This window comes from Oncorhynchus kisutch, linkage group LG16 (assembly GCF_002021735.2).
Source record: "Oncorhynchus kisutch isolate 150728-3 linkage group LG16, Okis_V2, whole genome shotgun sequence".
Lineage (NCBI taxonomy): Eukaryota > Metazoa > Chordata > Actinopteri > Salmoniformes > Salmonidae > Oncorhynchus > Oncorhynchus kisutch.
The window spans coordinates 20,361,726-20,384,476 of NC_034189.2; the positions used below are offsets into that span (position 1 = coordinate 20,361,726).

General features: G+C 46.0%; 1 protein-coding gene across 1 annotated transcript in view; it reads left to right on the forward strand.

Moving 5' to 3' along the window:
* Positions 1–22,751, forward strand: part of LOC109906833 (fibroblast growth factor 14-like) — a 58,972-nt gene that overhangs the window by 2,760 nt on the left and 33,461 nt on the right. Inside the window, exons 2-3 of the mRNA XM_031793094.1 lie at positions 3,825–4,017; positions 22,271–22,374. Coding sequence (XP_031648954.1) covers positions 3,825–4,017; positions 22,271–22,374 — 297 coding nt within the window. The remainder of the gene's footprint in view (positions 1–3,824; positions 4,018–22,270; positions 22,375–22,751) is intronic.

Consider the following 22,751-nt stretch of genomic DNA (forward strand, 5'->3'; position numbering starts at 1 on the left):
TGTGGTGGGGGAGTGGTAGAGAGCAGTGGTGCCCCTGCAGTGTTTAGCATACGGAACCAGGGAGGTTCAGCAGGGCCAGCCTGACAGCTCGTCCAGCCCAGGCAGGACAGACTCAGGAGGGGGAAGCTCTCCTCGGCCGGCCCCTGCCCTCTCCAGAACCCCCAGATGTTCTGCTGAACACAGCCCGGTCTGACTGACATGCTCCCCCGGCTCCACACCACTTGCAGCAGCTACTGTTGTGTTTAACCTTGACTGGAGGGGGAGTGAGTGTGTGTGTGTGTGTGTGTGTGTGTGTGTGTGTGTGTGTGTGTGTGTGTGTGTGTGTGTGTGTGTGTGTGTGTGTGTGTGTGTGTTTGTGTGCTTGACCGCGTGTGTTTGTGTAATGTGTCTCTATAGACAGTGTTTTGTAATATTGCGTAAGATCCACTGTCAAAAGAAGTGCTGCTTCTGTCCAGTACAGTATGATAAGCGAGGCTTGAAAGTGTAGACTGAGGCTTAATTTGGGATTAAAACTGTACTCCAGAACAAGCAAGTTGTTGAACTCTGACCCTGTGTGTCTGGTGTTTGACCATCCACTGCCGATGAGGCGGTCATTATTGGATCCAATCGCATTCCAGGGGCCACAAACTTCACCCAACATTTAACAGCATTGGTGCACCAACTGGACGTTTCCACATTGCGTAAACGTTCCTGACACGTTCTGTGTTAGTCAGGGCCTTTCATGATTTAACAAATGTTAGTGTACAGGTATCTCCCTAACTACTCCCAGGAAGGAAACGGTTAAACCCTTAGCAGCCACACACAACTGTACAAGTGATATCTTTTACCTCCCTGTACTCAAAAGGCCAAGGTATCAGAAGCCCTGTTTTTACCAGATGCCCCGATACTACCGTACCCTCATGCATATTTGATGTTGCTCATTAAATCTGGATTGTAGTGGCACTTAAGTATTCTGACATTCCCTGTGATCCATGTGATACAGTATTTCCCCTGCTAATGGTCTACTGTGAAGGATTCTCTCTGCTGTGGGGCACATGAAAACAGAAAACAAGACGCTGTTGTCCATGTCGACCACATGTCACGGATTGTGCGGGACAGTCCCGCATTTTGTCCCTTTGTCCCACAAATTCAAACATCGCTGATTTAGAAGTGCTATTTGATTTGTCCCGTATTTCAGCCAGACATTCCAACCTGTCTCCTGCATTCACGTTGCGTTTATGAAAATTGTTGTCGAGATCTGATATTTTGCGCAGCGCAAGACCAGCATAGGCCAACATCATAGGCCTATCGCCGACCAATCACATTTCTCAAATCCTTTCAGGCTAAATTAAATTCCAGCTAAACTTGGAGAGGACTGTTAGCCTAACTACTTACAAAATGCACACTTCTGATGAAGAGCTATAAACGTAAGAACAGCCAGAAATGTTTCCGTATCCACATATTCACAGATTTTCATAAAACAGCCACACGTGTAGTTTCTCGTTTCTGCATCACCAAATTTTGCGCGAGGCAAATGAGTAGCTAGGTGTGCTTCAATTAGCTTGTTCAGTGCAGCGGGAACAGGGGTGTCCAGAGCAGCCGCTACTTCTCACAGTGGTGCTCGTTTAGTACAGTTAGATCAAAACTGAATAATCAATGCCTTGGAAGATCACAATGATCTATTTGTATTCAGAACCAAATATAATAGCGTAGTATAATGTTACTGTTACACCAAAAACACCAGCTCATTTCTTGATATTTTAGGATAGTTGCTTGAATAGTCCAGCACACGCAACTAGGCAAAATGTGCTTTGAACAAAATATAGGAAGGCTATATAGTTTGTTAACACCATTATGTGACACAATATCGTAAAAAATTATAATTCACAATTGACAGTAATGATGGCCTATTTTGAAATGTGATATCTTTAACTTGTGGGGCAAGGGACTTAGCCCTCATATTAATGCCTAGGTTTTTTTTTTGTTACAGACACCTGCTGACAAAAATATATAGATATTTTAATCTAGGCTACACTGTCCCACAAAATCTTCCTGTTGTCCCGTATTTGGGTATGTTAAATGTGGTAACCCTACTGTTGTCCTGTATCGTTAGCTAGGAACAAGGTGCTAGACATTCCCTGTATTTCCTGCTCTTGGAAGGTCTAAAGTGAGGGACTGTGTAACGGCTGTCTTAGGTGGAAGAAGGAGAGGACTAAGGTGCAGCGTGGTACTTGTTCATGATCTTTTAATTACACTGAACACTAGAACAAAAATAACAAAAAAACGGAACAAACGAAACAGACCTGTCTGGTACAAAGACAGAAAACAACTACCCACAACTGAAGGGTGAAACCAGGCTGCCTAAGTATGGTTCTCAATCAGAGACAACGATTGACAGCTGCCTCTGATTGGGAACCATACCAGGCCAAACACATAGAAATACAAACATCGAACAAAACATAGAATGCCCACCCCAACTCACGCCCTGACCAACCTAAAATAGAGACATAAAAAAAGGAACTAAGGTCAGGATGTGACAGACTGTCTTGTGTGGAGCACAGAAAAAAGAAACCAACAACTGCTGTCCCCTGCTGTCAACAGGAAGCTACATAGGATGCTACATATTATTTTCCTGCTATTTGGAGGTTCTAAGTGAAGGATTTGATCTGTTGTCAGGCAGGGTAAACAACTGCTGTTGTCCCATAGCGTTAGCTAGCATACTAGCACGCTAGCTGTCAACCGGAAGCTAATACACACAACAAGAGGCTGCAAATGCAGCAGATAAGCTCACAGTTCATATAAGATATAAATCCCAGCTAGCTCGACAAACAACTTTTCTGCCTCAGAACATATTCTGAAAACAACAAAACAGAGCACCACAGTAGATGGAAAATGGTGTCCCGGGTCATGCAACTTTTAGTAGCTCAGTAAAGTGTTTCTTTGTCTTTCTCGCCTTCTATCTGTCTTTCGCTCTCTCTCTCTCTCTCTCTCTCTCACTCCTCTACCCAAACAGAGCAGCACAGTCTCACATGCTATCCATCTTTAATGAAGCATTCTCCGTGCTAGGCAATAGACACACACACACCCTACCTTCCTCACAGTAGAGGCTGACCCTTTTTAAGCAGGCACCTTGCAAGGTCCCATCAATCAGAAGGCCACTGTAGACACAGACGGTGCCTTTCAGTGTAAATAGCAGGGCTCTCATGCATTAGGGGGACACAACGTTCTCTCCCTTTAGTAACTGTTTGTTCACCAGTAAGAAGGAGCACTCTGCACACTGTAATTTACATGCAGTCTGCTCCAGAATGTGTCCATAATAACAACACCTTAAAGGAAAATTCCAAACCCAAACTATTTGGCATTTGTTTTATAAGTCATTAGTCCGAATGAAATGACATAAATACTGCCTGTATGATGCATTTTGCATCATATAATGCAAAATGAATCACACAACCCTCACAAAAAAGATTGCACTTTTGAAACTGCAGTAAAAGTGTACTGCAGTTAAACTGCAATCTGACTGCATTTTCATTGATAAGGGCAGATGTATTTCTGTATTTTGAAAGTTATACATCTTGAAAACATGATTGCTGACAAGCAAAACATTTTTGGAACTATATCAACATTGGACTAATGAAGCAAATACAAAAAGATCGTTTTTGGGAGGAGTTTCCCTTTAAGGTCTTAGACCTGATGTTAAAATATAGGTGGAAGTTGGGAGGAAATAGATTGCAGTGCGCAGAGTCTTTCTTTAACTGCTGGACATCAACTTTGATATCCACCACCTGCTTAAAGCACACGAACACACGCACACACACACGTTCCCAGATGCTGTGTTTGTGTAGGATAGGGCAGCAACCACACACATATGTTGGTTGCCGTGGTACCTGTGTGTTGTTAACCCTGTCCTGTTCCCTCAACCTGCAGAGCCCCAACTGAAAGGTATCGTCACAAGACTCTACAACCGGCATGGCTTCTACCTCCAGATGCTTCCGGATGGCACCATGGACGGCACAAAGGACGAAAGCAGCTCCTTCTGTAAGTCTGTCTGTCTGGCTCACACCTCTGTCTCCCTATAACCCTGCTGTCCATCTCTGAGTCTCACACCTGTCTGTCTGTCTGTCTGGTTCACATCTGTTTGGCTGGCTGGCTCACACCTGTCTGTCTGTCTGGTTCACATCTGTTTGGCTGGCTTGCTCACACCTGTCTGTCTCCCTATAACCCTGCTGTCCATCTCGGAGTCTCACACCTGTCTGTCTGTCTGTCTGGTTCACATCTGTTTGGCTGGCTGGCTCACACCTGTCTGTCTCCCTATAACCCTGCTGTCCATCTCTGAGTCTCACACCTGTCTGTCTGTCTGTCTGTCTGTCTGTCTGTCTGTCTGTCTGTCTGTCTGTCTGTCTGTCTGTCTGTCTGTCTGTCTGTCTGTCTGTCTGTCTGTCTGTCTGTCTGTCTGTCTGTCTGTCTGTCTGTCTGTCTGTCTGTCTGTCTGTCTGTCTGTCTGTCTGTCTGTCTGTCTGTCTGTCTGTGTTCACTGTTCCTGTAACCTTCCAGGGATGGTTATGCACCTGTCTGTCTGCGTCTGACAGTCTGCTGTCCTCAACCCCTGGCTGTCCTGTCCCTCTGTCTGCCCATCTGGAGTGTCAGTTAGACAGGTCTAAAACAGCTGTTATCCACATAGCTCTGGTTCCTCACAGATCTTCCCCAGGTAGCCCGGTAGTTAGCCCCAGATAGTAGTCTTACTGCTGGATCAGTTATCCGGGTGTAGGGTGAACATGCTGATCTTGGGTCATTCTAGCATTTTCTTCACTAATGATTAAGGTTAGGATTGGGGGAGGGGGAGCTGATCCTGAAACTGTAAGTAGGGGAAACTTCGCTCACCTGCTGAGTAGTCTCTCTGCTGGGTGTATTACCCTCAGTCAGGGTTTTCACCTGAATGATCACTAACCAAAAGATACAGTATCCCCAGTCCTCTACGGCCCACTGGTCTTACCTGTACCAGATCCTTATAATGTGAGACCTGCTTATGTTAGGACTTTTTGTTTGAAGGAGGTTAGGGTTTTCACCTGGGTGATCACTGAGCAGAACATACCTTCCCTTCCTCTGGGACCACTGGGCTCTCATACAACAGATCAATAGAGCATTATAGGATACCCACGATGTGTTGATGCCGCACTTCCCACTAGCTTAGAGTGAAATACCTTACGGCGAAAAGGCATAACGCTAGCATAATTTGTAATGAGGAAAGTCACGCTTACTGTAGATCCCAAGGCACTGTGATTATCTGGTGATACGCAACGCATGCTGTTCCTTTCTCAAAGGGGGGGGGGGGTGTCATGTTGAGGGTCATTATGTAATGCCATGTAACTCTTCACAGTATGTATTGTGATATGAAAATCTACACTTCGTATTGGCATAGTGTGAATGCTTTCTAGACAGTACGTATTTTTAGACAGGTAGCCTATACAGTAAGCGTTGACACATTATTCCATAAGATTCTTAAATCTGAAATATATTGTACAACTAACTCCCTTTAGCCAGTGTGGGTGATTTTTAGGTAGGGGCAGTATAGAGAGTAAATCAGTGAGTAATAAAACAGGGTCCGGTTGGAGTATTAAGTCACTTATTTAGAGATTGGAGGTCAGCCATGAAGTGGTTGTGAGTGTGAGCTACGGTTCATTTGATAACTATAATTCCATCAAACCCTACATCAGGCTTACTGTTACTGTGAGCGCTTTGTAAAGGAAACAGGGGAGATACAGAAGGTGGGAGAGGAGAGGGGGGGGGGGGGTAAAGAGAGAAAAATAGACGAATGGAGGGAGATCTGGAATGTACAGTACAGGATTTATAAATTGTTCACTTTTCTTTCAAGGCAGATTATTTATTAATTCCCGCAGCACAGTAGAATTGTGGAGTGATTGACATCATTGTAATTGCGCATCAATCTACAGCACAAGCATCTACCCCACTGCACAGAATATTGAATGGGAAAAATTTGTGTTTTGTGTGTGTGTGTGTGTGTGTGTGTGTGTGTCTGTGCAAAGTGTGTGCGTGCATGTTTATGTACGTGTTTGAGCATGTATGTTTGAGGTCTGGAATGACCCCTACAGTATTTACTGTAGCCCATAACAGAATGACAGGCCTTTCTCTATGGAGAGAGCAGAGATACCCCATAACAGAATGACAGGTCTTCTCCCTATGGAGAGAGCAGAGATACCCCATAACAGAATGACAGAATGACAGGTATTCTTCCTATGGAGAGAGCAGAGATACCCCATAACAGAATGACAGAATGACAGGTCTTCTCCCTATGGAGAGAGCAGAGATACCCCCATAACAGAATGACAGAATGACAGGCCTTCTCCCTATGGAGAGAGCAGAGATACCCCATAACAGAATGACATAATGACAGACCTTCTCCCTATGGAGAGAGCAGAGATACAGAATGACAGGCCTTCTCCCTATGGAGAGAGCAGAGATACAGAATGATAGGCCTTCTCCCTATGGAGAGAGCAGAGATACAGAATGACAGGCCTTCTCCCTATGGAAAGAGCAGAGATACAGAATGACAGGTCTTCTCCCTATGGAGAGAGCAGAGATACAGAATGACAGGCCTTCTCCCTATGGAGAGAGCAGAGATAACCCATAACAGAATGACAGAATGACAGGTCTTCTCCCTATGGAGAGAGCAGAGATAACCCATAACAGAATGATAGGCCTTCTCCCTATGGAGAGAGCAGAGATACCCCATAACAGAATGACAGGCCTTCTCCCTATGGAGAGTGCTGAGATACCCCATAACAGAATGACAGGCCTTCTCCCTATGGAGAGAGCAGAGATACCCCATAACATAATGACAGAATGACAGGTATTCTCCCTATGGAGAGAGCAGAGATAACCCATAACAGAATGACAGGCTTTCTCCCTATGGAGAGAGCAGAGATACAGAATGACAGGCCTTCTCCCTATGGAGAGAGCAGAGATACAGAATGACAGGCCTTCTCCCTATGGAGAGAGCAGAGATACCCCATAACAGAATGGCAGGGCTTCTCCCTATGGAGAGAGCAGAGATACCCCATAACAGAATGGCAGGCCTTCTCCCTATGGAGAGAGCAGATATACAGAATGACAGGCCTTCTCCCTATGTAGAGAGCAGAGATACCTCATAACAGATTGACAGGTCTTCTCCCTATGGAGAGAGCAGAGATACAGAATGACAGGCCTTCTCCCTATGGAGAGAGCAGAGATACCCCATAACATAATGACAGGTCTTCTCCCTATAGAGAGAGCAGAGATACCCCATAACAGAATGACAGGCCTTCTCCCTATGGAGAGAGCAGAGATACCCCATAACATATTGACAGAATGACAGGTCTTCTCCCTATGGAGAGAGCAGAGATAACCCCTAACAGAATGACAGGCTTTCTCCCTATGGAGAGAGCAGAGATACAGAATGACAGGCCTTCTCCCTATGGAGAGAGCAGAGATACAGAATGACAGGCCTTCTCCCTATGGAGAGAGCAGAGATACCCCATAACAGAATGGCAGGGCTTCTCCCTATGGAGAGAGCAGAGATACCCCATAACAGAATGGCAGGCCTTCTCCCTATGGAGAGAGCAGATATACAGAATGACAGGCCTTCTCCCTATGTAGAGAGCAGAGATACCCCATAACAGAATGACAGGCATTCTCCCTATGGAGAGAGCAGAGATACCTCATAACAGATTGACAGGTCTTCTCCCTATGGAGAGAGCAGAGATACAGAATGACAGGCCTTCTCCCTATGGAGAGAGCAGAGATACCCCATAACATAATGACAGGTCTTCTCCCTATAGAGAGAGCAGAGATACCCCATAACAGAATGACAGGTTTTCTCCCTATGGAGAGAGCAGAGATACCTCATAACACGAATAACAGAATGACAGAATGACAGAATGACAGGCCTTCTCCCTATGGAGAGAGCAGAGATACCCCTCATACACAACACAACACAACACAGCCCAGGCTGCTAGGGTTCTGAGTGGCTGAGAGACCTGCTGAGTATTCTCTGTCTCGGTCACGCTACAGCTTACACTCCACTCTCTCTCTTTCTCTCCCTTTCTCCCGCTCACTCTCCCTGTCTCTGTCTCTGCTTCTCATCCTCCTGAAGTCTCCCATCAGGACCCCCACTGGTTCCCTGACCTCTCCTATATAAAAAAAGTGTCTGTCTGTACATGTGCTTATGCATGCCTGTCCATTTGTGTGTGTGTGTGTGTGTGTGTGTGTGTGTGTGTGTGTGTGTGTGTGTGTGTGTGTGTGTGTGTGTGTGTGTGTGTGTGTAATTATGCACCCTACTGCGGCGTATGCTAAGGAGGCCAGTCAGAAAAGGACCAAATCAGCAGCAAATGGAGATAAATAATTAAGGAGGAAATGGTCAGATTCATATTAGTTCTATAGAGACAGCCTGAGTCCCAAATGGCACCCTATTCTCTATGGGTCCGGGTCAAAAGAAGTGCACTATATGGGGAATAGGGTGCCCTTTTGGATGCACACAGAGTGTCTGGAGTCTTCTGCTGGACCTGTGCCCACAGGCAGTCCTTACTGGGCTTCCCCTGCCCTCCTCTCTACATTTAGCTAAGAAGCCAAACACACACACACACACACAAAAGCATAAACTCTCTCAAAGTACATTTGACCGTTGGAAGTTGTTAAAGGACACTGGGATGGGAGGCCTCCCTCTCCTCCCCTTCCTCCTTCCTCTATTCTGCTGCTCTCTTTTCCTCCCTCACTCTGACAATTAGGCAGAGAGGCTGCTGTTGGCAGAGGCCCCTGGGCATTTGGCCCCTGGGCATTTGGCCCCTGGCCAGGCGTATTACACACTGCGGCTGCACCGCCCTGCCAGTTAATTGCTAATTTTACCATTGCCGTCCTGTCGGATCGATCCCTTCGGCCCCCAGCCTTCAGCTACCCGCACAGTCTCTAGCCCCCAACCCCCGGCCTTCAGCTACCCGCACAGTCTCTAGCCCCCAACCCCCGGCCTTCAGCTACCCGCACAGTCTCTAGCCCCCAACCCCCGGCCTTCAGCTACCCGCACAGTCTCTAGCCCCCAACCCCCGGCCTTCAGCTACACGCACAGTCTCTAGCCCCCAACCCCCGGCCTTCAGCTACACGCACAGTCTCTAGCCCCCAACCCCCAACCCCCAGCCTTCAGCTACCTGCACAGTCTCTGGCCCCCAACCACCAGCCTTCAGCTACCTGCACAGTCTCTAGCCCCCAACCCCCGGCCCCCAGCCTTCAGCTACCCGCACAGGCTCTAGCCCCCAACCCCCAGTCCCCAGCCTTCAGCTACCTGCACAGTCTCTGGCCCCCAACCACCAGCCTTCAGCTACCTGCACAGTCTCTAGCCCCCAACCCCCGGCCCCCAGTCTTCAGCTACCTGCACAGTCTCTGGCCCCCAACCACCAGCCTTCAGCTACCCGCACAGTCTCTAGCCCCCAAACCCCGGCCTCCAGCCCCGGGACCTTCCACTTCCAGCGCCCTGACAGACCCCAAACTAAGGCCCCATGGCAAATAGCCCCTGAACCTAGTTCGTACCCCCAGTTCTGGGCACATTGACCCAGCCCTATGGCCTCAGATATGGGAAATGTCCACCTAAGGCCCCTTAAAGCCCCCAGGGGCCGGGCCACAAGACCCAATTCACACCTTGGAGTGAAAGGGGGCATGAGAGTATACATCCTTCACCTTCACCTCTGTCTTGTTTCTACCACTCTGCTCTCCTCTGGAGGAGAAATCTGAATCTTATGGTTCTTAGAGCTTGGTGAAAGCATGGCTATTTTACATACAACCTACATACAATACCCAACTAGCACATAACATTCTGAGAACCATATGTGTATTAGGTGGGAATTTCAGTAATTCAGTACGCACACAGTTTCCTCATGGTTCAATTTAAAATAATGTTCCCAAATTGAACTTTAAGAAACAACGTTCTTCTGTGGCAATTTCAGTACTTCAGCATAACATTTTCTACAAGTTTCCTGATGGTTCTATTTTAAAGTCAAGTTTTCCGAACATTCAGATCACTTTTTGTTTTGTCACAATGACGACCAACTGAGCGTTCTGTTCAAAGCATTGTATATGAGTACTGATGAAGATTTCATCAAAAGTGCATTACAAGATTGTAATTGGATATCATGAAATTGGGGGTAAAATACAAAAAAAGGGGCATTACTGTGGTTCTGAAATACAATGACATTTCAAAAGGAGGCAAATAATTAGTACGAAATCCTTTTGTCATCATGTTGATGTCACCAGATGGAATTTAGATGGAGCTAGCTAAAATTGAGGGTAGACCACCACATTTTAACTAGCTCACATTAGCATTACTAGCTATTTTTCACAAACTTTGCTAGCTAATGACAACATTGTCATCTGTCTAAAGTAAATTTCACTACATGATAATGATGGCAAAGTTGTTTCCTTCTAAATATCAGCCTACTTTAACGATGTCATCATATTTCCAGGACACTTTAGTGTAATTAAGACTAAACAGTCAATAGCCTCCATCCCGAATGACTAGGCTTATCACAACTTTTTGGCACCACTATGGCGCCGCTGGCAGAGGGAGGCTTGAGAACGTTCATAACAATGGCCCGATGTGACCGGGTGAAGGAGGTGCAACTTAAGAAAATAAAACTCTGACTATCCTCTATCTTGTTAAGTGTGTTCAGGTGTGTTGGCCACGCCCACTAATTGGCCACCCCTGATTTGAATGACTGTTTCCTTTGAAATGGGGTCTGTTTGAAAAAATGTACATTAAAAACTTTGTATGAGTTTAAAAAAAAAACATGTCATGCTTGCCCCATCTTGTTGGCACAGTGGACTGATTCCATCGATAGCAAACAGAATATCATTGGTTCAAATCTCACTGATGCTGTGCCACAACAAATAAATGAATGTGTTTGTGTGATTAATGCCTAAGCAAATTAATTTCCATGTGGCCTATCTATCAAATCAAATTGTATTTGTCACATGCGCCGAATACAACAGACCTTACAGTGAAATGCTTACTTACAAGCCCTTATGTAAGGGATCTCATCCTCCTCTTCTGAGGAGGAGAAGCGCGAAGGATCGGAGGACCAAAACGCAACGTGGTAAGTGTCCATAATTTAATTAAGCAAAAATTAACACTGAACAAAAACATAAGCAACAAACGAACAGTCCCGTAAGGTGAATGACAAACACTAAACAGGAAATAAACACCCACGAAACCCAGGTGGAAAAAGGCTACCTAAGTATGATTCTCAATTAGAGACAACTAACGACACCTGCCTCTGATTGAGAACCATACTAGGCCGAACACAAAAACCAACATAGAAAAACAAACATAGACTGCCCACCCCAACTCACGCCCTGACCATACTAAAACAAAGACAAAACAAAGGAACTAAGGTCAGAACGTGGCAGTACCCCCCCCCCCCCCCCCCCAACGGCTTTTGTCCGCCCCCTCAACCGCCCCCGTGGCCTCTTATGAGCGGCGACCCTCGCCGCCGATCTTGGACTGGGGACCCTCACCACGGGTCCCGAATGGCTGGGAGATTCCGGCAGCGCCGGGCAGGCGGGAGACTCCGGCAGCGCCGGGCAGGAGGAAGGATCTGGCAGCGCTGGAGTGAAGGGCGATTCTGGCATCGCCGGCGTGACAGGCATCTCTGGAAGCTCCTAGCTGACTGATGGCTCTGGCAGCTGCTGGCTGACTGACGGCTCTGGCAACTCCTGGCTGACTGACGGCTCTGGCAGCTCCTGGCTGACTGACGGCTCTGGCAGCTCCTGGTTGACTGACGGCTCTGGCTGCTCCTGGCTGACTGGCAGCTCCTGGTTGACTGACGGCTCAGGACAGACTGGCGGCTCTGGCGGCTCAGGACACACTGGCAGCTCTGGCGGCTCAGGCAGATTGGCGGCTCTGGCGGTTCAGGACAGACTGGCGACTCTGGCAGCTCAGGACAGACGGGAGACTCTGGCAGCTCAGGACAGACAGGAGACTCTGGCAGCTCAGGACAGACGGGAGACTGTAGGGAGAAGACAGAGACAGCCTGGTGCGGGGGGCTGCCACCGGAGGGCTGGTACGTGGAGGTAGTACCGGACAGACCGGACCGTGAAGGCGCACTGGAGCTCTTGAGCACCGGCTTCATAGCACCTGGCTCGATGCCCACTCTAGCCCGACTGATACGAGGTGCTGCAATGTACCGCACCGGGCTATGCACACGCACCGGGGACACCGTGCGCTCCACCGCATAACACGGTGCCTGCCCGGTCCCTCTCTCTCTCTCTCTGACTTCGCCACACTCTCCGTGTGCCTCCCTCAAGAAGTTTTTGGGGCTGCCTCTCGGGCTTCCAGCCGCGCCGCCGTGCTGCCTCCTCATAGGCTTTCGCTCATAGGCTCCTCATCGGCTTTCACTGCCTCCAGCTCAGCCTTGGGGCGGCGATATTCTCCAGCCTCTGCCCATGGTCCCTTGCCGTCCAGAATCTCCTCCGAAGTCCATGAGTCCTGCAATCGCTGCTGCTGCTCATTACCACGCTGCTTGGTCCTTTTGTGGTGGGTGTTTCTCTAAGGGATCGGAGGACCAAAACGCAGCGTGGTAAGTGTCCATAATTTAATTAAGCAAAAATGAACACTGAACAAAAACAATAAGCAACAAACGAACAGTCCCGTAATGGGAATGACAAACACTAAACCGGAAATATACACCGACGAAACCCAGGTGTAAAAAGGCTACCTAAGTATGATTCTCAATCAGAGACAACTAACGACACCTGTCTCTGATTGAGAACCATACTAGGCCAAATACAAAAACCAACATAGAAAAACAAACATAGACTGCCCACCCCAACTTACGCCCTGACCATACTAAAACAAAGACAAAACAAAGGAACTAAGGTCAGAACGTGACACCTTAACCAACAATACAGTTTTTTTTTTAAGTCAGAAAATAATAAAAAATAATAAAAACAATAATGAGACTATATGCAGGGTGTACCGGTACTGAGTCAATCTGCGAAGGTACAGGTTAGTAAATTGATGTAATATATTCATGTAGGTAGGGGTAAAATGACTATAAATAGATAATAAGCAGCGAGTAGCAGCAGTGTAAAAAAGGGTGTCAATACAAATAGTTTGGGTATCCATTTGATTAACTGTTTAGCAGTCTAATTGCTTGGTGGTAGAAGCTGATATGGAGGCTTTTGGACCTAGACTTGGCACTCCAGTTCTGCTTAACCACATAGCCTGGTTTCTCTCTAGGTTTCTTCCTAGGTTTTGGCCTTTCTAGGGAGTTCTTCCTAGCCACCATGCTTCTACACCTGCATTGCTTGCTGTTTGGGGTTTTAGGCTGGGTTTCTGTACAGCACTTTGAGATCTCAGCTGATGTACGAAGGGTTATATAAATACATTTGATTTGATTTGAACCCACGGTAGCAGAGAGAACAGTTTACGACTAGGATGGCTGGAGTCTTTTTTAGGGACTTCCACTGACACTGCCTAGTATATAGGTCCTGATGTCAGGAAGCTTGGCCTCAGTGATGTACTAGATCATACAAACTACCCTCTGTAGCGCTTGCAGTCGGATGCTGAGCAGTTGCCATACCAAGCGGTGACGCAACCAGTCAACCAGTTCTCTTGATGGTGCAGCTGTAGAACTTTTTGAGGATCTGCGGACCCAAGTCAAATATTTTATTCTCCTGAGGGGGAATAGGAGTTGTTGTGCCCCGTCGATGTGAATGGGGGCGTGCTCGGCCCCCCTTTACCTGGAGTCCACAATCAGCTCTTTTGTCTTGCTCACGTTGAGGGAGAGGTTATTGTCTCTGACCTCCACCCTGTAGGCTGTCTCATCATTGTTGGTGATCAGGCCTACCACCGTTGTGTTGTAGGCAAATGTAAGGACGTTGTTGGAGTCGTGCATTGCCATGCAGTCGTGTGTGAACAAAGAGTACAGGAGGGGACTAAGCATAATCCCCTGAGGGGCCCCCCGTGTTGAGGATCAGCATGGAAGATGTGTTGTTACATACCCTTACCACCTAGGGGCGGCCTGTCAGGAAGTCCAGGATCCAGTTGCAGAGGGAGGTGTTGAGTCCCAGAGTCCTTAGCTTAGTGATGAGCTTTGAGGGCACTGTCTGTGCTGGTTCAAAACATTTAACCCAAACTAAGCTGGCAGTGTTATTAAAAGTCTAATTGAAATATGTTCTCAGAACGTTATTTAATTACCTTCAAGTAACGTATCATTTATTTTCTCAGGACATTACTAACACCTCCCAGGAAAAGTATCAGGGAACCATGGTAAAACGTTCTCAGAACCGGCAACATCGTCACTTCTGTTTTCAGAATGTAAAAAAAAAAGTTATGTTTTACTGGTTATTTAGGGCTTCATCCCCTAAATAAATAAAGGTTAAATAAAAAAAATCATTATAATAATTCCCAGAGCCAATGGGAAACCAAAAACTGATGTTCCCCCAAGGAAACAAATGTGCTAGCTGGGCCTCAATTGCACTGTGTGTCAGTAGTATCCCTACACCTAGGCAAAGAGGAAGGAAGGAAGGATTGAAAGAAAGAAAGAAACGATGGAAGGTGAAGAGCAGAGGAACAGACAGCAGAGGAACAGATGGGAAGACAGGGAAGAGGGAGAGAGAGGAGGGATGAGAGATGAGAGAAAGAGGAGATCAAGGGAGGAGGGACTGTGATGCCAAATGAGCAGCTGGCGATCCACTGATGGCCATTCAATCACTGTGTCTCCCCCCTCTGGTGGGAGGTCAGAGAGGCTGGCTATTTCTCTCCCTCTCTCTTTCAGAGAGTTATGTAATAGGGGTAATAAGGGAAAGGGGGGGGGGAATGGGGCGAGGGAGGGAGAATCCAGATTTTGGACACCTCTTCTCTGACCAGCTGGACTGATCAGTGGGTTGACATTGTGACATGGCTGTGTGTGTGAGAGAGCTCGACCTCCACTTGAGATACATGAAGGAGGGAGGAGAAAGGGGGAGATGGAGAGGGGGAAGATAGGGGGAGGAGAGGAGGAGGATGCCTTAATACTGTAGCAATAGAGGAGGGACTCTCACAACCTACAGAGAAAGGTAGGAGGGAGAAACAGGCCAGAAAATGAAACAGAGAGATGGAGAGAGAAAAAGAAACTGAGACAGAGAGAAAGAAGAAAGAGAGACAAGGAGGGTAAGAGGTTGTGAGAATAGTTTATTGAGAGGCAGAGAAAAAAAACGGAGACTGAAAAACAGAGATCCAGAGAGTAGCAGTGGAAGATGAAAAACAAGAAAGTGAGAGATTGGGGTTGGAAGGGTGGTGAAGCGGTATCAATGGATTTGGCCTGCTTTGAAAATCTCAATCCGTCTGGACAGGGGCGGAGGAGAAATTGACTTTTGTGTGGACATCCCATCGGAAAGCCATAAGGACCAGTCAGCTTGATTCCCTGCACTTTTATCCCCTCCAATTACTGCTTCTGAAAATCGTTATTCATCTCTTCCAGCTCAGTGATTGGTCTGGTCTGACATCCTCCCCAGAGTAACTCGATCACACACATGCATGCAAGCACACACACACACACACACACACACACACACACACACACACACACACACACACACACACACACACACACACACACACACACACACACACACACACACACACACACACACACACACACACACACACCACACCACACCACACCACACCACACCACACACACACACACACACAGGGAAACTCTCTCAAAGTAGTGCAGTTGTTAACAGCTATCTTTATTCATCAGACAGACAAGACAAGGAAAACCTCTGAAAGGAAAAGCATCAAAACTTTGTGCACAAAGATAGCAGCACTCAAGGAAAGGAAAGGAAAGGCATGCGATATATTGAAAGCATTGAAATGCACTTCTTATGCTGCAGTCGGATGAAGGGAGAGGGTGACAGAGAGATACAGAAAGAGAGAGACAGAGACAGAGAGGGGGAGACACAGTGAGAGAGTGATACAGAGAGAGAGAGAGAAAGAAAGAAAGAGAGAGAGAGAGAGAGAGACAGACAGAGAGAGACAGAGATAGAGACGGAGAGAGAGAGAGAGAGACAGAGCGAGACAGAGGGAGACCGACAGAGACCGAGAGACAGAGAGCAACAGACAGAGACAGTCACAGTCAGAGAGAGTCCGAGAGAGTCAGAGAGAGACAGAGGGTGTGTGAGCATGAGACAGGGTGAGGAATAGGGAAGTGAGATCAAGGGACAGTGTGAGAGAAGGAGAGAGAGAGCGAAAGACAGAGTCAGGGAGACAGCAAGAGAGAAAGAAAGAAGTAAGGAAGAGAAGGGGTGCTGAGAAATGAGGATGTAGAATAAGACAAATGAGGTAAATGAGTGTAGGTGTTTCACAGGAGGTAGAATCAAAGAGAGAGAGAGAAGAGAATAGACCAAGGAGGAGATAAGTAGAAAGAGGTGGAACAACACTGAAGGAATAGAGTAGGTTAAATACAGAAAGTGAGAGAGAAGAGAATAGACCAAGGAGGAGAGAACTAGAAAGAGGTGGAACAACACTGAAGGAATAGAGTAGGTTAAATACAGAAAGTGAGAGAGAAGAGAATAGACCAAGGAGGAGAGAACTAGAAAGAGGTGGAACAACACTGAAGGAATAGAGTAGGTTAAATACAGAAAGTGAGAGAGAGGGAGAGTGTAGATGGACTCTGAACTTTCCAAGCAGTTCAAAGACAGTCAACTTAGTGAATGTAAACTTCTGATCACCAGGAATTGTGATACAGTGAATTATAAGTGAAATAATCTGCCTGTAAACAATTTTGGAAAAATTACTTGTGTCATGCACAAAGTAGATATAGAAAAATGGATAAAATAACACCAAATAAAGAGGAATAGTATACTTGGACTACAAATAGATGGACTACAAGTAGATGGACTACATCTACTTCCTGGCTTTGTATTGAACTTTCTACATGACAGCTAATCCTGTTCTCACTGCAAGGCTCAATGCAGAACAACATCACAGCAACAAGACAACTGATGCCATCTCCACACCTTCCCTCCATTGCCCTTCCTCCCTCTCCTCCACGCCTACTCTCTATCCCTCCTGTCATCCGTCCATCCCTTCTGCTTATCAACAAGCCCGCTGATGCCCTCTCCTCTCCTCTCCTCCATCCCTCTCTCCCTGATAGTTTTTCTCCTCGTTTATTTATTGTGTAGATGATCTCAAGCTCTCAAATTGACTTGCTGGGATTGATTCAGGAAAGCCACCTATCTATCTTCTCACTCTCGCTCCGTCTCTCTCTCTTTATATCTCTCTCTCCCTCCCTCTGTCTCTCACTCAAACAACTTTAATTAATTGAGCAGTCTCCCCAGAGCCACGGCAAGCAGCTGGAGAAAGAAAGAGAGAAGAGGAACAGCAACAGAGAAACGGCAGGCTGACCTATTATCTACAGAGAGTGGTATAACCTAGACGATAAGAGAGACACCGTTGATGAAGCGAGAAAGAAGGACAAACTCTCACTCACTATGCCATGGAGGGGATGGAGGGGTGGGGGGGACGGACTGACGCACTCCTCTCTTTGATGCCTGGAAGGACGGAACAGAACATCGCGAGGAGAAGGAGAAGGGAGAGAGAGAGGGAGAGTAGTAGGAAAGTAGGAGATACTGGAGAGTAGGTGAAGAGATAGAGAGAGGACGTGAGCAAATGAATGGTGGGAGAAATGATTAATGATTAAAGAGATTGGAGAAAAGAGAGGGGAGGGGAGACAGAAAGAGAAATACAGGTCAGTGCAGGGTCTTGATGAGAGAGAAAGGAAGAGAGAGAGAGGATTGTGTGTGCTGTCTGTCGCAGTGGCCAGGGTTATGGAGAGGAAGGGGCTATTACATATTCAATGTGTGTGTGTGCGATAGAGAGGGTGCTCTTCTATTTGTCATCTTCTCCGTGGTCTTCGTTGACACCATGTTCATTTGCGAAATGGCCTAGTTGAGATTCAGGGATCGATAGAACAAATAAAAGCCTGGCCTGGAGATAGAGAGGCGGTGGGGGCAGCCATGGCTGCACTCTTTCACCACCCATCCCCTCATCACTCTCTTCCTTTCAGCGAGAAAACTGTATTAGACGAAAGTGGTCAGGGGTTGATAATTGCGCTTGGATTGTTTTTTTTTTAATACTGGCTGCCAAGGCTGTGAGTAACTGGTGAAAGAAGTCAGGCGCAGGAGAGCTGAGATGCGTGGACAAGGTATTTAATTCAAGAAAAACACCAGAATAAACACAATACTCTGGTGCTGGAAAAATACCGGTACCACGAAATAAACGGGCGTATATAACAAAACCCGGCAACAATATACCAGCCGTCAGATACAGCCTTACAATAAAACAAACACGCACACAAACATGGGGGAAACCAGAGGGTTAAATAATGAACATGTATTGGGGGGAATTGAAACCAGGTGTGTAAAAAACAAAGACAAAACAAATGGAAAATGAAAAGTGGTTCGGTTATGGCTAGAAGGCCGGTGACATCGACCGCCGAATGCCGCTTGAAACAAGGAGAGGGGCCGACTCCGGCGGAAGTCGTGACACTGGCTATTGAGTGGCTTATTTAAAGCTACTATTCCTAGCTTGTTTCTTTGGACCTTTTAAATCCTTTAAGGGCAGTGAGTGAGGGCTTTGTTTCTCTCGGCAGCAGTCGCCTTAATGCTTTCAGGCATCAGTTTAAAATCTGCATGGCTCCCCCAGTGTTGTGAAGCCGAGGGGCATTTTGTCAATATCGCTCACGTCAACCTGTTACTTGGTATATCCCCCCACATAGAGGGTACACTGGGCTCACGTTCAAGACTCGCTGATGATGAGAGAGGACATACTGTACACTACCAGTCAAAAGTTTGGACACACCTACTCATTCAAGGGTTTTCTTTATTTGTACTATTTTCTACATTGTAGAATAATAGCGAAGACATCAAAACTATGAAATAGCGCATACAGAATCATGTAGTAACCAAAAAAGTGTTCAAAAAATGAAAATATATTTAATATAGCCATCCTTTTCCTTGATGACAGCTTTGCACACTCTTGGCATTCTCTCAACCAGCTTCACCTAGAATGCTTTTCCAACTGTCTTGAAGGAGTTCCCACATTTGCTGAGCACTTGTTGGCTGCTATTACTTCACTCTGCAGTCCAACTCATCCCAAGCCATCTCAATTGTGTTGAGGTTGGGTGATTGTGGAAGCCAGGTCATCTGATGCAGCACTCCATCACTCTCCTTCTTGGTCAAATAGCCCTTACACAGCCTGGAGTGTATTGGGTCATTGTCCTGTTGAAAAACAGAACAGGGCAAATTTGGACTCATCAGACCAAAGGACAGATTTCCATTGGTCTAATGTCCATTCCTTGTGTTTTTTGGACCAAGCAAGTCTCTTCTTCTTATTGGTGTCCTTTAGTAGTTGTTAGTTTGCAGCAATTGGACCAGGAAGGCCTCAGATGTATCTGTTACTTGAACTCTGTGAAGCATTTATTTAGGCTGCAATCTGAGGTGCAGTTAACTCTAATAAATGTAATGAAATGTTCCACATTGACTGACCTTCATGCCTTAAAGTAATGATGGACTGTCATTTCTCTTTGTTTATTTGAGCTGTTCTTGCCATAATATGGTCTTTTACCAAATAGGGCTATCTTCCCCCTGACAACACAACTGATTGGCTTAAACGCATTAAGAAGGAAAGAAATTCCACAGATTAACTTTTAACAAGGCACACCAGTTAATTGAAATACATTCCAGGTGACTACCTCATGAAGCTGGTTGAGAGAATGCCAAGAGTGTGCAAAGCAGTCATCAAGGCAAAGGTTTGCTACTTTGAAGAATTTCAAATATAAAATATATTTGTTTATTACTTTTTTGGTTACTACATGATTCCATATGTGTTATTTTATAGTTTTGATGTCTTCACTATTATTCTATAACGTAGAAAATAGTAAAAATAAAGAAAAGCCCTTGAATGAGTAGGGGTGTCCAAACTTTTGACTGATACTGTAGACACATACAATGCTTTTTAGACAGAGCCAGGTTTGGTGTGTTTTTATGGAAAAATCCAAGGTTCAGAATAGAGGAGATACACTGAACTGCCATCAAGGGATACTTGGGGATTGTGGCAATGAAGCCCTTTATCTACTTCCCCAGAGCCAGATGAACTCGTGGATACCATTTTATATCTCTGCCTGCAGTTTGAAGGAAGCTTGCTATCTAACATTAGCGCAGTGACTGGAAGTCTATGGTAACAGCATCTACGGTCACAGCTGCTGTTACCGTCAGTGCCCAAATTGTAAATGAGAAGGGGCCGGAACAACAAATGAGCGCAAGAAGGGGGTGACCTGGGGTGCTCTGAGGTAACGGGAATGCACGAAGAAGAAACAAATCTGCTTTATAACAAAGCTGTGCATATCATTGTATTTGGTCGTTGCATAGAGCATTTAGAGTAGAGGCGCTTACAGAAGATGCACAAACTTATTTTGTACTTGGGTCCAGGAAGAATTTGGTATTTTCTAAACACGTTTTATGCGATTCTTCCTAATTGTATATGACTGGAAGCTTTCGCAGACTACCGCACAAATGATCGAACTGACAGGCTACTTTGACATTGACAAACGAAGAATCTGAGATCATTAAAAACCTCCTCATCTTAAATCCATCAATAGCCTAGATGTGTGGAGACATATATTGTACAATATGAGGAGGTCCTAGAAAAGCTTTCCAGTTTCACTGACTCACCCAATGATGCGCGGCTTACTCGCGGGTGATGGCCGACACTCTCGTGCTAAAAGCCTATCTCTGGTTTCACTTTGTAAAACATTGTTTTCTCAATAGGCCTATTTGGAAGTTGATAAAACATATTTTGGTGGCCTACAATCAGATTAGAGTTTTCTCTTTTCAGCAGGAGCCATTTGCTTTCCAACCTGTGTTTTTCCATGATAGTTTTTGGGAATATTGCGAAAGGCTTGTTGCATGCTGTTCACTGGCAGATATGCCAAGCGTTCCTGGGCTCTATGCTTTGTTATTGGTCGACATGAACACAATCCACAGCTAGGCAATTTTTTTTATGAAGCTATTGATCCTCTGTGGCAAAATGATTGGCCTACTCCTGGAGTAGTATTCTGCATTATTTAACCTATTGTTTATTATTATTTAATAACAGACGGCAGTAATTCTATAACTTTGGGAAATTTATTTCAAGTAATCAGAGGTGCTGCAGCTCCTCCAGCACACTTCCCGCGGCTATGATTCCATAAGGGAACAAATGATGAACTGCAAAGCTGACAAGGTAAGAGTTGCAGGCTCATGTCTAGTAGAGAAAATGATACAGGCTATAATGTTGCACAAACCAAAAGCCCAGGCTTGCACAACACTAATGAATTATTAGATTATTAGGCACCGGCTGAAAATCAACGTTTTCAAATGACATATTTTAGGTGCAGGAAAATGAATGAGGCGGCATCTGGAATGATACTTTTTTACATTGTCAACAGTGATTTTTTTCTCATGAAGAGGTACCGTATCCAGACAAATAGGTTCCGGAACGAAACCGTCCAGAACAGAGAGGAGCCAGATCCTGCCAAAATCCCAGAAGTATCCCTTTACAAAGAGAAAAAACAAAGTGGGAAAGAAGAAAGAAAGTGGGTTTTACAGTGTTGTTAAAGATGAATTCTGCAGGTTTCACTCCGTAATGAATTCCATAGGCTTAAAGCCTTCTGTTCTCTCTCTCTCCTTCTTTCGTACTCTTTCTTATCTTGCTCTCTCATCTCTCGCTCTCTTTATCTCTCTCACTCACCTTTCCCCTCTCTCTCACTCTTTCTGTCTTTCGCCCCTTCTCTCTGTTTCTCAGACTTTCCTTTTCCCCCTCTCTCTTTATCTTTCCATCTTTCCCTCTTTCTTTCTCTCTCTCTTCTCTCCTTCCCTCACTCCCCTCCCCCCCCCCCCCCCCCCCTCTCTCTCTCTCTCTCTCTCTCTCTCTCACACTTTCCTTTCCCCCTCTCTCTTTATCTCTCTCTTCCTGGTCACTCTGACCCACAGGTGGAACAGAGAGGCTTTGTTGTTCTTAAACTTCTGACTATCTTCCTCTCTTTCTTTTTTCACTGACGGATGGAGGTAGGGATGAAACGAGAGGAGGCTGTAATTGTGTTTTTCAAACACTGAGAATGTTTTTAGAAAGCAACAACATGTGCAGACTGCTCTAACACGTCTCTATCTCCTTCCTTCACTCTGCCCCTCCCCCTCTGTATTTCCCTCCCTTGTGTCTGTTTTGCAGTGCAGTTCAACTTGATTCCTGTGGGACTGAGGATAGTAGCCATCCAGAGCACTAAGACAGGGCTCTACATTGGGATGAACAGCGATGGATACCTCTACACCTCAGTATGGCAACCCCTTATTAATTAAGTTATGACACTATCAACACCACTTATACCGTAGTAATAACATCTGTACACGTCAGCATGGCAACCTCTTATTAATTAAGTTATGACAGTTACAGGAACCTGAATAATAGTCTACATAGTCTTGATTTCTCAAATGGCTGCCTCGCCTGGTTCACCAACTACTTCTCAGATAGAGTTCAGTGTGTCAAATCGGAGGGCCTGTTGTCCGGACCTCTGGCGGTCTCTATGGGGGTACCACAGGGTTCAATTCTCGGGCCGACTGTTTTCTCTGTATTTATCAATGATGTCGCTCTTGTTGCGGGCGATTCTCTGATCCACCTCTACGCAGACGACACCATTCTGTATACATCGGGC